The sequence below is a fragment of the Bipolaris oryzae genome (genome assembly GCF_000523455.1).
Source record: "Bipolaris oryzae ATCC 44560 unplaced genomic scaffold scaffold_317, whole genome shotgun sequence".
In the NCBI taxonomy this organism is placed as follows: domain Eukaryota; kingdom Fungi; phylum Ascomycota; class Dothideomycetes; order Pleosporales; family Pleosporaceae; genus Bipolaris; species Bipolaris oryzae.
The window spans coordinates 1-14,283 of NW_006911593.1; the positions used below are offsets into that span (position 1 = coordinate 1).

The 14,283-nt window shown below is 45.9% G+C and overlaps 4 protein-coding genes across 4 annotated transcripts; 2 read left to right on the forward strand and 2 right to left on the reverse strand.

Moving 5' to 3' along the window:
- Positions 1 to 2,360: 2,360 nt before the first annotated feature.
- COCMIDRAFT_41706 (uncharacterized protein) lies at positions 2,361 to 4,231 on the forward strand (the record flags this gene model as incomplete). Its single annotated transcript, XM_007695428.1, has 3 exons — positions 2,361 to 2,382; positions 2,444 to 2,922; positions 3,131 to 4,231. 3 exons carry the CDS (start codon positions 2,361 to 2,363, stop codon positions 4,229 to 4,231), a joined length of 1,602 nt encoding a protein of 533 aa, XP_007693618.1.
- Positions 4,232 to 6,278: 2,047 nt separating this feature from the next.
- COCMIDRAFT_110356 (uncharacterized protein) lies at positions 6,279 to 9,995 on the forward strand (the record flags this gene model as incomplete). Its single annotated transcript, XM_007695429.1, has 6 exons — positions 6,279 to 6,340; positions 6,399 to 6,627; positions 7,126 to 7,312; positions 7,476 to 8,973; positions 9,023 to 9,700; positions 9,755 to 9,995. The coding sequence occupies 6 exons, from the start codon at positions 6,279 to 6,281 to the stop codon at positions 9,993 to 9,995; spliced, it is 2,895 nt and encodes a 964-aa protein (XP_007693619.1).
- Positions 9,996 to 10,018: 23 nt separating this feature from the next.
- COCMIDRAFT_10139 (uncharacterized protein) lies at positions 10,019 to 10,955 on the reverse strand (the record flags this gene model as incomplete). The annotated part of the gene is made up of 2 exons (XM_007695430.1): positions 10,019 to 10,868; positions 10,936 to 10,955. The coding sequence occupies 2 exons, from the start codon at positions 10,953 to 10,955 to the stop codon at positions 10,019 to 10,021; spliced, it is 870 nt and encodes a 289-aa protein (XP_007693620.1).
- A 1,115-nt stretch (positions 10,956 to 12,070) lies between these two features.
- COCMIDRAFT_61111 (uncharacterized protein) lies at positions 12,071 to 12,268 on the reverse strand (the record flags this gene model as incomplete). Its single annotated transcript, XM_007695431.1, has 1 exon — positions 12,071 to 12,268. A coding segment is annotated over one exon (198 nt), but the record flags the coding sequence as incomplete, so codon positions are not given.
- Between the last annotated feature and the right edge of the window lie 2,015 nt (positions 12,269 to 14,283).

Here is a 14,283-nt window from a genome sequence, read left to right on the forward strand (position 1 = left end):
AGAGGTCCTAAAGGTGGGTAGCTAAATAACTTCTTTAATATTAGAGATACGGCTTAGTAATGTATTACATGATAGAAAGCGCTTAGTCAGCGCTTTAAAATGAGCCCCTTTTTACCCGATTTGGACTAGTGTGGAATTAATGATGAATTTTTAAAGAAAAGTGGGTCGCTACCCATTTACCAGTCTAGAGGTGGCGATAGGGACGTGTCGTAGTACGCTAGAGGACTACTCTAACCATTTCACAGCGATAGCCTTCTCGCCAGACGGGCAGCTAGTCGCGTTAGCAGCTTAGGACAATGTAGTGCGACTATAGGAGGCGGCAATAGAGACGTGTTATAGCACGCTTAGAAGCCCTTCTAGGTACATTAGTTATATCGATTTCTTACGAGATAGCCAAGTACTTTATACTAACAGAGGCGATATTCCTTTACCTTAAACCCCTATTTTTATATCGCCCTTAAGACCATAGCTGCGGTCCTTCTATGTTATAGTGCAGGATTAGTAGATATAGCGTAACTAGCAACACGCTCTATATCTTCCGCTAAAGTATCGATTAAGGTTAACTACTATACTTAAGGATATAGCTTGTCTAGAGCTTATATCTAGTTATGTAGTTCTGCTTAGAATCTTCTAGCATTATATATTAATAGAATTGCCTTATTATAAGTGAAGGCTTTGCGGCATAGTATAAAGAGTCACTATATAATATAGGTCTTATTATTAGTAATCTCAATTAAGAACTACCTTCGCACTAAAGTTTACACGTTTAGATAGCCCGCTAGACCTAAGCTATAGCTATAATAGCCGCTAAAAATATATAACATAAAAGACGATTATATAAAATATATAGGGCCGCTTAGTATAAGTTAAGATACTAATTATAACTATAATCTTATATAAATATAGGCGTTATAGATACTATAAGGCTAAATATAGCTTACTACGCTATTATAAGGTCTCTTAGATATAACTATAATCTTCTAAAGTTTCTTAGATACTATAAGGTTCTTTATAGGATTATAGTAAAGTAACACTATTACATATAAAAGAAAGGTCTATTATAACTTATATAATAAGAGTAGTAATAATAATATAATTTTTAGATAGAGGTGCGATAATATATTTATAGATACCTCTAGCACATAGATAATATAAGTTACTAGCGATTCTTAGCGTGAATATAGAAAGCGAAGTGCTGAAAGTCAAAGTACCCCTCATTTGTCCCAGCACTCGGGGAGGGACGTTACTATTCCGAGAATATTTACTCTTGTAGATCATTGTTGGGTATGCTGTGTTGAGGAGTGTCTGTAGCGTCCCGTCACGCAGGGTGTCCCGCTACGCAGGGATGGACGTTAATGCCGTTGTTACGCAAGGCGCTCGCGATTCGGCCTATAAGTTCTGAGCGACCAGTGAACAGACTATTAGCTGGACGTGGTACCATCCAGTGCACGCTCTTAGCTACACATATTTTAGCACTAACCAAGTTTGGTGGGGTGTGGCGCTCGCCCGTGAAACACATTAGTTCACTGAGACAATAGATGTCCAGTGATTGAAGGCTGTGCGTGGGGGTGGTACACATCTTAAGCTTGAATAAGGATCCGCAGTACGGCATACTGGACGGTAATGGAACAATGTTGGTGACAAAGAGGCCGCGCATCTGTGGTTCTGATTAGCTTACGTCGGATTTTGGCTGCGAAAATGGAACGGCAAGCCCGTGACTGCAGATCTGCATGCTTCAGGACTGCCTGATTCCTATGGGGATTGCTCACAACCCTTGATTGTGAACTCTGTAGCCTAGCCAGCCGGTAAAGTGGAAGCTGTTGCATGTGTTTAGCCGCCGCGGAGGGGCTACGCTAATAAGCGGGTCCTTATCATGGTTGCTGTGCAGCGCTGTCAGATCCTTGGCGCGTTTGAATGCACACAGCGGAATGCTAGTCAACTGTATCACGCTTCAATCGTGATGACAATATAGCCCACCTTTTTTACAGCAAGTTTTTTTTGCTTCTTTCAGACATGCTATACTGGTTTATGTATTATGAGATTGAAACGGAATTTTCGGGTTCGCCTGTTTTGAGGCTGGGTGAAAGGCAGACGATCGATTTACTGTACGGCTTCTTATTGGAGGCAGTAGCGCTTGCCACGGGCGCCTAAGAACGCTTCAAATCCAGTATATGCAGTGTCCCTTGCAGCCAGGCCGCCTTACAATCTCAATGAATGATTCGTCACCCTCTTTTCTGGCCGCCTTTTTTCATTCTTTTTTTTGGCGGGCCTCTTTATCCTCAAGTCTGTTGCGCGAGCTGTTAGCGCGTTGTCATTAGCACTATTCAACACTATTGATACAATTGTGTTGCACGACAAAAATGGAGCGTAAACGATCTAGAGGTATGGTTCTATAATGCCGATCATTCATAATGCGCGGTCTGATTAAATCATGGGTTCACAGTTACTCCCGAAAACTACACTCGAGCCATAATTTCGCTCTCAAGAAGATGCTCGAGCACATCTATCTTCCCGGGAAACAATTATATTGATATGGGAGATTGGATGCTACTAGACCGAAATCTTCTTAACCTTCCAAAAAGAGAAGAACAGGCTATTCCGTTCGTTTCTGATGCTGGACAAACTCACGACCTTGTTGTTGTGTACAACAGTAGCGAAGGGAAGTGGGATGTGCAAGGATATAGTCAAGAGGAACACAGAGACTTCTATGCTGCTACTTCTGCTCCTGAGGCAGGCCTCGGGCAATTGATTTTCATTCGAGGTTTCATATCGCCATCATGGGTATCCACCATTGGGAGCAAATACAACATCGACCCGGAATTCTTTAGACGACACATGGAATACCTTTCGGCGAGCGTTGACCGGCATGCATACAGCCTTCCATCACTCGCCAGTTCGTCCAATAATATATTCCGGCTTTGTGTGAGCACAATTCTCCACCGTGATGGGTTTGGTAGACAGGATCTTCAGTCACAGCGATCTGATCAATCAGATGAACTTGGGGTATACAAGACACAACAGCTCAGATCTAAAGTCCGTTGTGGAGACTCAGTGGTGCGCGAGTACTCTACCTTGTGCTCGTGCTTCTCCGTAATTGAGCAATGGATATCGCTTTGTGTCACAAAGACAGACCACGGTTGGGCCGGTAAAAGACCTCACAACATGGCACGAAGAAAGTTTGCTGATACAGGATCTAGTTGTCGTTTGGATGGACCACGGTAGACCCTTGGAGAAGTCACCTCCCGGACCATGGACAAGTCATATCGAATCCAAGGCCACAGCGTTACCCATAATCCAGCACCATCACAAGATGGCATTTCGAACCACCACCAACTATCTAGATCCAAATACTAATTCTTCGGTGGAATTCCAGCAGAGTACGGCTGTTCTCCCCTTGCAGTACGATTCACTGGTCGGGCTCGTCGATCTGTCCCGTCGCGCAGCTCAAGATCCGCTATCGATGTGCATCCCATTGTTTGCGCATGCTGCTTTCTCTGAAATTCAGTTTTTGAACCTTATGGAGTCCAGGATCCGAATGCAGATTGATGCGGTAGCCGAAGGAGTCTCAGCCGACGCATTGGGAACTTTTCAGTATTTTTCCAATATTCTGGACAGGCATGCTCGGCAACTGGCAGAAAGCACTCGCGCGTTCTGCAAATTGATCAATCAAAGTAATCAAAGGTCAAATGGTGTCAGAGCAGCAAGCCCAATGTCCAAAATCGCTGTGCCCCCAAGCATCGGTATGCACCGGGAGATGTCTGAAACCGAGACAGCCAGAAATATTGGATTAAGTAATTTCGAAAATGCTTTTGCAGCGAATAACCTTTGGGAAGACTACGAGCAGCTCCATATTCGTTGTATCGACCTGTCGAGAATGTGCACTCAGGGTATAAATCTAGCGATGAACAAAGCTGCGATTGAGGAGTCTCGAAAGGCAATTGAGCAATCTGAACGACTCAAAAAGCTAACTTTGTTGGCAACGTTCTTCATTCCTCTCACCTTTAGCACCAGCTTGTTTGGTATGAACATTGATCTCCTCGGACAGAACGGCGTGCGATTTTGGTGGTTCTTTGTCCTATGTGTCCCAATTACTTTGTCTGCCTACATGCTTTATTTGTGGGACTTTCAGTTCCTGAAGCGGTGTTGGGTGAGACTCTGGAAAGATCGTTGCTGTGTGAGACGGAATAAGACGGCGGAGAAAAGCAACAAGGATCCGAGTCACATTGTTTGAACACATTTTTCCGTGAGCCCATAGTTAAGCCCATTCTTAATAGTCAGGCTATGTAGTGACAGTACACCTGTAAAAGAAAGATGCAAACATAGGTGGCACCGCCTCTAACGCATTCCACTAGTAAGCTGCGCACCCCACCAAACTCGACCCAATGCTCTGCAAAATAGCTCTACTACTATGTAATGAAATTTGATAGAATTTAAAAGCAGAATTATTCCTCTAGCTCTAGTTACATGAGGTCCACGTACGTCTTTGAATGTGACGCTTCGTACACGTTGGCGGTGCGCACTGACATCTCTCACATAGCCTGGCTCTGCTCCGGCCCTACTAGTTACTACCCTTTCTGCGTCTACGGCCAGCTCCTGGCCCTGCTGGACTTGTAGAGCACCTCCACATGCTATATAGTGACGTCGCTGGTCTCTATTACGTTCCTGGCGCTGATTAAATGTAGATAGCTTTCTATTCTTTTCTGCAAGTATAGTCGCTGAGTTCATTGCAAGCTGAACGCTTTTGGTAAGCTGGCGTATAGCAGCGCTTGTTGGGCTCTTTGAGTATCGGCATGGCCGCTATTGGAGATAGTGTACTTGATGCTGAAGCTGCGATACTGTATGTGGTGTTCCTGTCTGCGTTGCGATGTTATTGTCTGTAGTTGTCTGTAGCGGAGACGGCATCCGGACGACTGTGAGCGACGATAGGACGAAATCTGAATATGGAGGAAAAGGCCTAGCCATCCGGAAGCTTGACTGGATGTTCTGCTGCGTAAATACAACTAGCTGGATCCGTTTATAGATTGTGAGGGAGTCAGCTCTCAACGTGGAAGACGCCCTGGTGCACAAGCTCCTTAATCTCACGTCCGTACACACGATTGAGTGGTGAGAAGCAACTCACATCAATTGGCCGGAGAAGATGTGAGGTGGCAAACAGAAAGTGATGATCTTGTTCTCCTTGCAGTACGTGTCAAACGCTGGCGTAGCGTGGCCGCTGTGGCTGTCTAGGATAAGGAGACGATACGCCCCAGCTATACGAGACACTGTACGCTGGTTGAAATGCTTTAATCACTCTACGCTAAGCGTATCTGTTGTCTAGCTGTTGTCTGATACTGCGAAAGTCCAGTCTGTAGGGTGGTCACTGCAACAGCTAGCCTGGTGCTGCTTACCAGACAGAATCACGAACGGTGGCAGCGACCAGCCAGACGCGTTAATATACTCAATCGTCGTTACTTATTCGCAGTTACCTGGTTATACGGCGACTGCTCGACTAACTTTGTGTGCGCTAATGACTACTTTTGACGTGCCAGCTACACCCATCATAAAGCCAGTCTCATCAAAGTTATAGACGTTTTGCTCTAGCACGCCGTACGTCTAGCACGTCTCCTCTACAAGCTTGAACCACGCTGCTATTATAGCTAGATCCTCACAGCAAGCGTGATGGCTATAAAAGTTTCTGCTCTTCTTTTTCTGAAGCTCAGACTGGCTATTAACGAAGCGCGACACCCATTTCCTATCAACAGGTTGTGGAGGTGGATCTTGGCTACGCGCAGTGGGCAGAATGTCTGCCATCGGTCGCACGTCGGTAAGGTCTAGGATCCACTGCATAAGAGACTGTGCTTTGATAAGGGATAGTGTACGGTTGACAGATCGTAGCTCTGATCGTAGCTGTGTACCGTGGAGGCGCGTTCGTAGTGTTGGTTCTGGGACATCATATACTGCTGTAAGTGTGCGCACTATTTGGATTACTTCGATAGGATGCTATAACTAGCAAGACTTATTTTACGTTCACAAGAATTTTGTCGTGTCAAGCTTAGAGAGGGGGAGGAGCAGCTCACTGGTCCCGCACATAGCTGTCACAGAAGGCTAATGCAAGGTGCAGGCATCCATGCAGCATGCCCCTCATCTACTTAAGCGCTGTGTCTCGCACTGCTAATCTTGAAATGACACGCCACCAACCATCCACCACCAACAGCTCACCAAGCTGATATTGTTCCTTTGGTACCTCGGGATATTCCACTCTTCACCCACCTAATTTGATGGCGACGGCAGCGAATTCTATGGCCACTGGCCGCCTCCAGGTCCTGCGGGATCCGGCCAACGCCTCTCAGGAGTGCATTGAGTGAGATAGATCCCTGCAGAGGCATCAGCTCAGTTCTACCACTTACACCCAAGCTCAGCGTCGTTCTTGTTCCTGGCATTGGAACCATCCCACCAGAGAACTGGTCATTTGCTAACCAGAATTGGCTCGCCACTCTCCCTGAGCCTGGTTCTAGGGCGCGTATCCTTGCATATGAATACAATTCGCCATTTCCAGACACCAGATTCTCTTTGGAGTCAATTCTAATGCTAGGTTACGATTTTCTCCAATGTTTGAGCGATGCAAGATCGAAGTTAAATACACATCTTGTAAGTAGCTGAGCACAGGACGGTTCTTTTTTTTAAAAAATACTAGCACGTTTACTAACATTCCTCTTCCAGACTGACAGCAAGCCAATGGTGGTAGTCTGCCATAGCCTGGGAGGAATCATAGTCAAACAAGCTTTATGCGTCGCCAACAAACAGTTCCATCGTTATGGGTCAATCGTCAATGCTTTAGCCGGTATCATCTTTCTAAGTACTCCACACCGCTATGCTGACAAAACTGCGTGCGCGGTACATTTCCGCGAAATCTTGGAATCAACAACAGGCAGAGGATCAAAGGTCACAAACGCCATTATCGAGCGAGAAGGTGCCATTCTGCTCGACCTTGCAGATAGATTCGAAGGAATCTCACTTCGCACACCTATGCTATCTGCCTATGAGTTGAGAGAGTCTAGAATCAGTTCAACGCCCCTGCGTTCAAAGTACCAACAGGTCAGTGTCCCGAGTCCTTGATTACGTTCTGATACTAACCTAGGCTTCTAGTTGGTCAACCGTGAAGCCTGTTTGACTCATTCTCCCATGGAAACCGTCGTTGGCTTAAACCTCGACCATCACAATACATGTGTCTTCACTGAAAGCGTCGGCGGTGAAGGCTTACGGGAGTTGAATGAGTTTGTGGACAAAGTCTCGGTAGATGCTGTGCAGCTTGTTGCACTTCGGCTAAGAGAACGTAGGTTAAGAAGATCTCGGCGAGCTCTAGTACGACGCTAATGGTTCAAGAGGATTACCAGTACGCAACAATGAGCGCTTACTCGCCTACGATCAGCGAAACACCACTTCAAAGTGAGGTTGATAACTAAGCTTACTCACCACTCAACGTTAACGTTAATTAGTCGAGCACCTGGATCTCTCCGAAAACCCTTCCAATACAGCCACGGAATGGCCTTCGAATGGAGCAACAGAAGGGACTACACCTTTGGGGTTTGAGTTGGTTCATTCCGCAGCCCCGAACACCGAACCGAAAAAATATGTCCATCTACCTTGCGTATTACTCAACACAAATCCGAAAAATGAGAACTTCTGCGGCCGTGAAGACGTCTTGGCACGTCTTGCGGCTGAGCTCTTGCCTTCGAAGAGTATAGTGACAGCGTCAGGCACAGCTCTACAGCAGTTTGCAATTTGTGGATTTGGAGGAATTGGGAAGACTGAAATAGCTCGTGAATTCTGCCGCCAACATAGAGCTGCCTTTGATGCGGTGTTTTGGGTGACAGCAGACGAGATTGCAAAACTCGACCATCACTACCAGCAAATATCGTTGGCATTGGGACTCGAGGACTTATCGGAGTGCAAGAGCCAGGTTGTCAGTAGAGAGATCGTAAAAGGGTGGCTCTCTAATCCTCAAAAGCAGCTATCTGGGTACGATGAGCTTGGTCAGCCCGATCAAGCGAGGTCAGAAGCGACTTGGTTGCTTGTGTTTGATAACGCAGACGACCCAATGATCCTGGCGGACTACTGGCCTCAGGGCAGTGGATCAATTCTCATCACCAGCCGTGATCCATTGGCTAAACGCATATTTACAGGAAGGACATCAGGATTGGATCTTGGACCATTGACACAACAGGATAGTTTGTCGCTATTCAACCATCTTACACCCATTTCCAACGAATCCGAGGCCAACACTGCGAACAAAATCTGCGAAGCACTAGGTGGTGTGCCTTTGGCCATCTCACAGATGGCAGGAGTCATTTTCCGACAGGACTTGACCTTGCCTGAATTTCTTGAGCTGTATACAGATCATGAAGAACATGCCAATCTTTATGAGACAAAGTTCGATGCTAACTTGATCACATATCCTCACTCTCTGTCCACTGTTTGGGCGTTTGAGAAACTAAAGCCTCATGCGCGGCAGCTGTTGGAACTGATTTCGTTTCTCGACCCGGATTTTATTGGAGAGGATCTGTTGATTGAAGCATCAGTCATGTTACTTTCGGATGGCGCCCAGTTCAGGAAGAGTGCTTATATTGAGGCTCGGACTGATCTCTTACAGTCATCGCTTGTTCAAAGAGACAAGCAAAGACAGCAGTTATCAGTCCATCGCATCGTACAGGAAGTGATCATGACAACGATGGACGAGGTCAAGAAGCGATCTATGTTCGATCTGATCGTACGAACTCTTTGGGCGGACTGGCCATCGGCTATGCCCAAGCCATCAAAAGAGCCAGAATTGCCTCAGCCCAAATCAAGTGGTGGCAGACTGCATGTTGGGAGGTGGCCTGTTTGTGCGGCGATATATCCTCACGTACTAAGGATACATCAGCTCTGGTCAACAATATCAGATCTCTCAGACGCCACCAAATTACATTTTGCAAAGTTGTTGAACGAGGCTGCATGGTACGTAGAGGATATGCAAGCTCTTTGCTGCTTGATCTAACCTGGCCAGGTATCAGAAAGAACGCGGTAGAACAAAGGATTTTGATGGCTTCTTTGAGACTGCTCGCAGCATCTGCGAATCCTCTGTACACCCTGATCGGGATTCCCTGCTTGCAGACATATATTTCTGCCTAGGAGCTATCTCCATGGACGCAAGCGACTTCGATAAAAGTCGCGTTTATAAAGAATTGTCTTTCGCTCTGGTTTCCAACATTTGCAAAGAACTGGGAACTGCTGATGAGAGATTGTATCTTGCATACGCAGAGCAAGGCATCTCACGCATTCAGGATAAAAGGTACGAAGAAGGTGAGGCTGATCTCAGGGAAGCACTACGGATTCGTATAGCTCTTGGTAACTACGTCCCCCGGTCTGGCGAGGTTAACCTGAGCTGGTCCCTTCTTGCACAAGGAAAGCTGGAAGAATGTGACGAGCTTCTTTCGGAAACTCTTGCGGGTAGAGAAAGGGCGTTAGGCAAAGACGATAGGGAGTCTGTCAGAACAGGACTGGTTCTGTATGCACTTGGTAACCTTCGTGCTGCTCAGAATCGATTGGATGAGAGTTTTGAGTTTCATCAGCGAGCAATGCGACACATGCGCGCGACGGTGGGTGAGAAGGATTTCTACACTGCGAATGTCGCTCATAAAATTGCTGAGCACCTGCTCCGCTTGGGTCGAAGTGAAGAGTCGATGTAAGTGTTACTATTTCAAAAGCATATGTGAGATTTAATCTAACTATTTCTTAGTACCATGGCTAATATGGCGCTGGATATCTGGTCTGTTGACCCAAGTGCACACAAGAACGAGATTGCTCGAACAACCTTCCTCAAGGGCCGTTTGTTTGAAGCAACAGGTAGAAGTCAAAAGGCGTCCATTGCCTTTAGAGTTGCATGCCGCTTGAGAAAGGAAATAACTCAAGAGGATCGAAATATGAATAGCTTGACCACGGAAGATTTCGACGAGATCGTTGCTTTTTGGGCTCGATGATATGTCTCATTTGTCTATATAGATTATACAATCTCGAGACCATATTTTCGAGGGTTAAATTCTTCCAGACTAGATATACACTCAGCCCAGCCGTCATCAATTTCCCCTAATTGCCAATCATCTCCAAGCGCATTCATCCCCATTCTCCCAGCCAACACTTGTTCTTGCTTGCTTCCATACTCAGCCGCCACGTCTTGATGCGGGACCCAAATGACTCTCATCCCCGCGCGTCTTCCGGCCTCTACTCCCGTTACACTGTCTTCAAATACCAAACACTCGTTAGGCTTAATGGTATCTTCCGCGTTATTCGCCGAGTTCAATGATTGCAACGCAATTAGGTATATGTCAGGGGCCGGTTTCCCTCGACCCTTTCGCAGTCGTGCATCGTCGCCCAGAATCCGCTGCTTTGGCCCGAAGAAATCCAACAACTGCTTCGTCTCCGGTTTTGAAGTTTTCAATCTAAAGCTATGGCTCTTACTGCTAGATGCCAGCGCTAATTTGATTTTGTCTCCTGAGGAATTTCGCGCATGACTAAGATCGGAAAGAAGCTTGTTCGCACCAGGCAATGGTTCGCAGCTCTGGAACTGAGCTTGCATTTGCTCCCTCAACTCTTGAGCAAACTGCTCGCGCGGAATAGGCAGCTTGGCCCAATTGTGGAATATGTCGCCATTTGTTGAGTCCGGGATGCCCATGAGCTGGACTCGAATCGACCGAGTAAAGGCAGGCCTGCCGTACTTTTCGAGAAGTCGGTTCGTGCAAAGAGTAATAATATCTTCGGAGTTGATGAGGAGTCCGTCCATGTCGAAAATGCAAGCCCGGATTGGCGAAAAAACCGTAGAGGATACATTGCCCTCGGGTAACGGCTTCGCTGTTCTTATGTAAATGTTAGAGACGAACACGTCCCCGGCCAAACACGGTCGCTCACATTGGTAGAACTCACTGTGATCTAGAGAGCGCCATGTTGTCACAAGCGGCTGAAGCCGTCATCTCCAAGATTGTCGAGGTGGAAGGAGTCGAGCCCGTTAGCAGTGTAATGCCAAGGTAACGCGAGTGCGGGGCATGAAACAAGCGTTTATAACCTTGCGATCAACTTTCAATACACAAATTTCTTTGGGGCATTAACATGGCGCCCTCGGCAGGTGGAGGCAATTGCGCACGCTGTGGGGGCTTTTTCTACAGGTACAGTGCACGGACAAGCAATGCGTGGGACACGTAATGCGCATCCCACCATCCAATTTACCCACCGGTACAAAGGTGCCCTTCAAAAGTCCCTGCCTGACTTGGCGAGCAAGCATTCATGGGTTATTCCTAACTTAGGTTAATCTCTGAGAGCTCTAGCTCTGGCTTCTTAAGCCGCCTACCTTCTTTATACTTCTTGCTGCCTTTAAGCTTAATAATCTATTTGATACGAATAGGAGTTCTATGTTACAAGTAACAATGATCTCTCCTTGATGCAGGCTGCATTGGAAGAGGACATGGGGCGTTCACATTAGACGTGAGTGATCTCCACAGGGCGCAGATCAAGTGACTTGACATCCCGCCAAATCATAGCATCCGGGAAGTGAGTATATGATTGGATCCCAGAGAGGACAGCACAGATTGCAATGCGTATAAAGGATGGATGGGTTTCATTATTATACTCGTTGTAGTTAATTCGGAATAGTTCATCTCTTCAACAAATTTATTTATGTATTCATTGACTCCTACTCGGTTTCAGCTGTGTGCGGCGCTGCTGTGCCCGGAGTGACAGGCGTGGCAAACGGCGGACGCGGTGCGGATCAACATCCACACCACCCCACTTCATCCCAAAAGGACCATCTGTCCCCAGAGGCTTGCCGTTTTTCCTCAACCACTATTTACACGTCCTTTGCCAGGCTATCGAAACAGGGGTTCTACTAATTGCATGCTGTGTTTCTAGGCTCGTAGAGCCCCGCTGCCTCGTTTGTCGTGTCCGCTATACCTACAAACTCGCCCCAGCGCTCGGCGTCGTCTACTCATCTCTGACCCCCACTTGCCGAAGGATTTGCGTCTGTTCCATATAAGTACCCAATAGCTTTGATGACTGGCTGCGGCGTGCTCAGAATCGTTCTAAGGCTGTTTCGTCCGGATAGGTTGGCGAAGATGCGGTTCCAGAGGTCCTTATGCCTGCTACAGTGCAGGAGGAAGTGGGCGACGGTTTGCTGTCTCTCTCTATAACTGCAGCGGAGACTGGTAACGGTCGGGACGTGTCGGCTGAAGAAGAAGTCATTCAGACCTACCTTCTTGGTTCGCAGCTACACCAGCAGCGCGCTTTTCCTTTTGCTATGCCTTTCGTGGAGCTGCAGCACTTTCTTGGTGAGCGTCAGTATGTGTCTGTATGTCCCGCGGCCTGTCTTGTCTTCCATGCGCTGATCCACGCCCTTTCTGCTTGTGTCTTGCACCACCTTCTGAGCGTTGTTCTGAGCGTTCTGAGCGGGTACAGCTGCGAGGGCGGGTTTGCTGGTAGCTGGCTACGGCGGTCCTCTCTCCATCCAGTTGCCTCCTTGGCAGCCTGGTCGGTGGCCTCATTTCCGGGGGTGCCTACGTGGGCCGGTATCTAACTATCAGACAATTAGGCCTTTGTCCTGGAGCTCCAGGGCCTTTAACTAACTTAGCTCCTATCCTAGAGCGCTTGGCAAAGCGCCGCACAGCCACACAGCCACGGTCCTAGCGTCAGCAACGATAGATTACAGCTAAGCTGCTTTAAGCCAGGTGCGCGGGTCGTACTTAACTAGTTAACTAGTTAACTAGCACTTCCGACTATTTAGCTGTAACTGTCCGTCGTCAACCTAGAGGGGCAAGGATATTAGGTCTTAAGCCACTATGGCTCAACAAGCCAATATAAGTACTAATATTTAGAGCAAGTACGTCGCTATAGTAGAAGCATCCCTATAGAAGCATAGTTTATATATCTATCTAGACACGAAAACGAGAACTATTTTAGAAGAGTGTAGGAAGAGTGGTATCACGTTATTAGTAAATACGATAATAATGCGGCTAACTGTTTATTAAGGAAGCACATAAGACGCCTATCAACACTAGCGACATTTTGATTAAACAACTCACGCTACCTATAAAAAATCCAATCTCAATGTTAAGTCTTGGGTTGTCTTCATAACCTAAGACGACAGCCTAGGTGCTAGCAGCAATTATAAGACTGTGTAGCTGTTAGATAAGTGACAGCGGAAGCTGCAGAATCCGCGTGTGGATCGGAGCATCGGGATTTTGGGTTCGGCCAATCAAAGCTTGTTGCTAAGGCTGCCTCCCAGTCCACACTGTAACAATGAAGGCCTTAGAGGGTAAAAGGTAATATAGTTACTATCCATAATAGACGCGCCTGCACGTCTCCAAGAGAGATAGAGAATACAATCACTTTTAACCCCAACAATTTACTGTCCTTGATAACCCATCACAATCTGACAGTAGGGGTCACAGTTCCGTGAACCTCTTAAGCATGTCATTGCAAGTGCGTCTTGTCTGCCAAGGGCGCCATACAAAGCTTGCAGCTAAGATACCTCCTACTCTAGATATTTTTTTAGATACTTACGTCTAAAATACTTACTAAGATTATCTAGAGTACTAAAAGTATATATACGCTATACTAGAAGTAGACCTTTATTATCTAGGTAAAGAAAATATACACTTAGCCTTTTTTCCTTATATATAGAGACTTTAGTTAACTCTAATACTTCTTCTTTATATTCTACTTAGCTCTTAGTAGGTAAGATAGTATTTCAACTTTAGCTCTCATTTCAGATTAGGTTTATCCCTCTCTATTTAATACTATAATATAGAGTAATTATATATATAGTATAATTATACCTAGTAATCTTCTCTTCTATAGTAGCTTTTAGTTATAATAAAACTATATTATATAACTTTTTCTAAGCTAAAAGTATAATATTAGAAGCTAGCTCTAATTTATTATTAGTTTTTAACTTAGTAAGCTACTACTTAATATTATATATAGGCGACTTAAACTCTTAATATTCTTTAACTTTCTTAAGAAGAGCCTACTAATAATACTATTTCTTCTAGTTAATCTTAGAGGTAAGTACTTAAAATTAGAGATACTTTATTATATTATAAATACTATATTTAAAATACTTCTATTAGTTAACAAGAGAGTAGATAGAGAAATTAGTATTGTTACAAGTAACAAGAAGGATTCTCTCCTTGACAAGTGACGAGATGGCTGAAGGCCTATGGACGTCCACGTCAGAAGGTAATGATCATCGCGGGGCTAGGTCACGTGATGTGCCATCCCGCC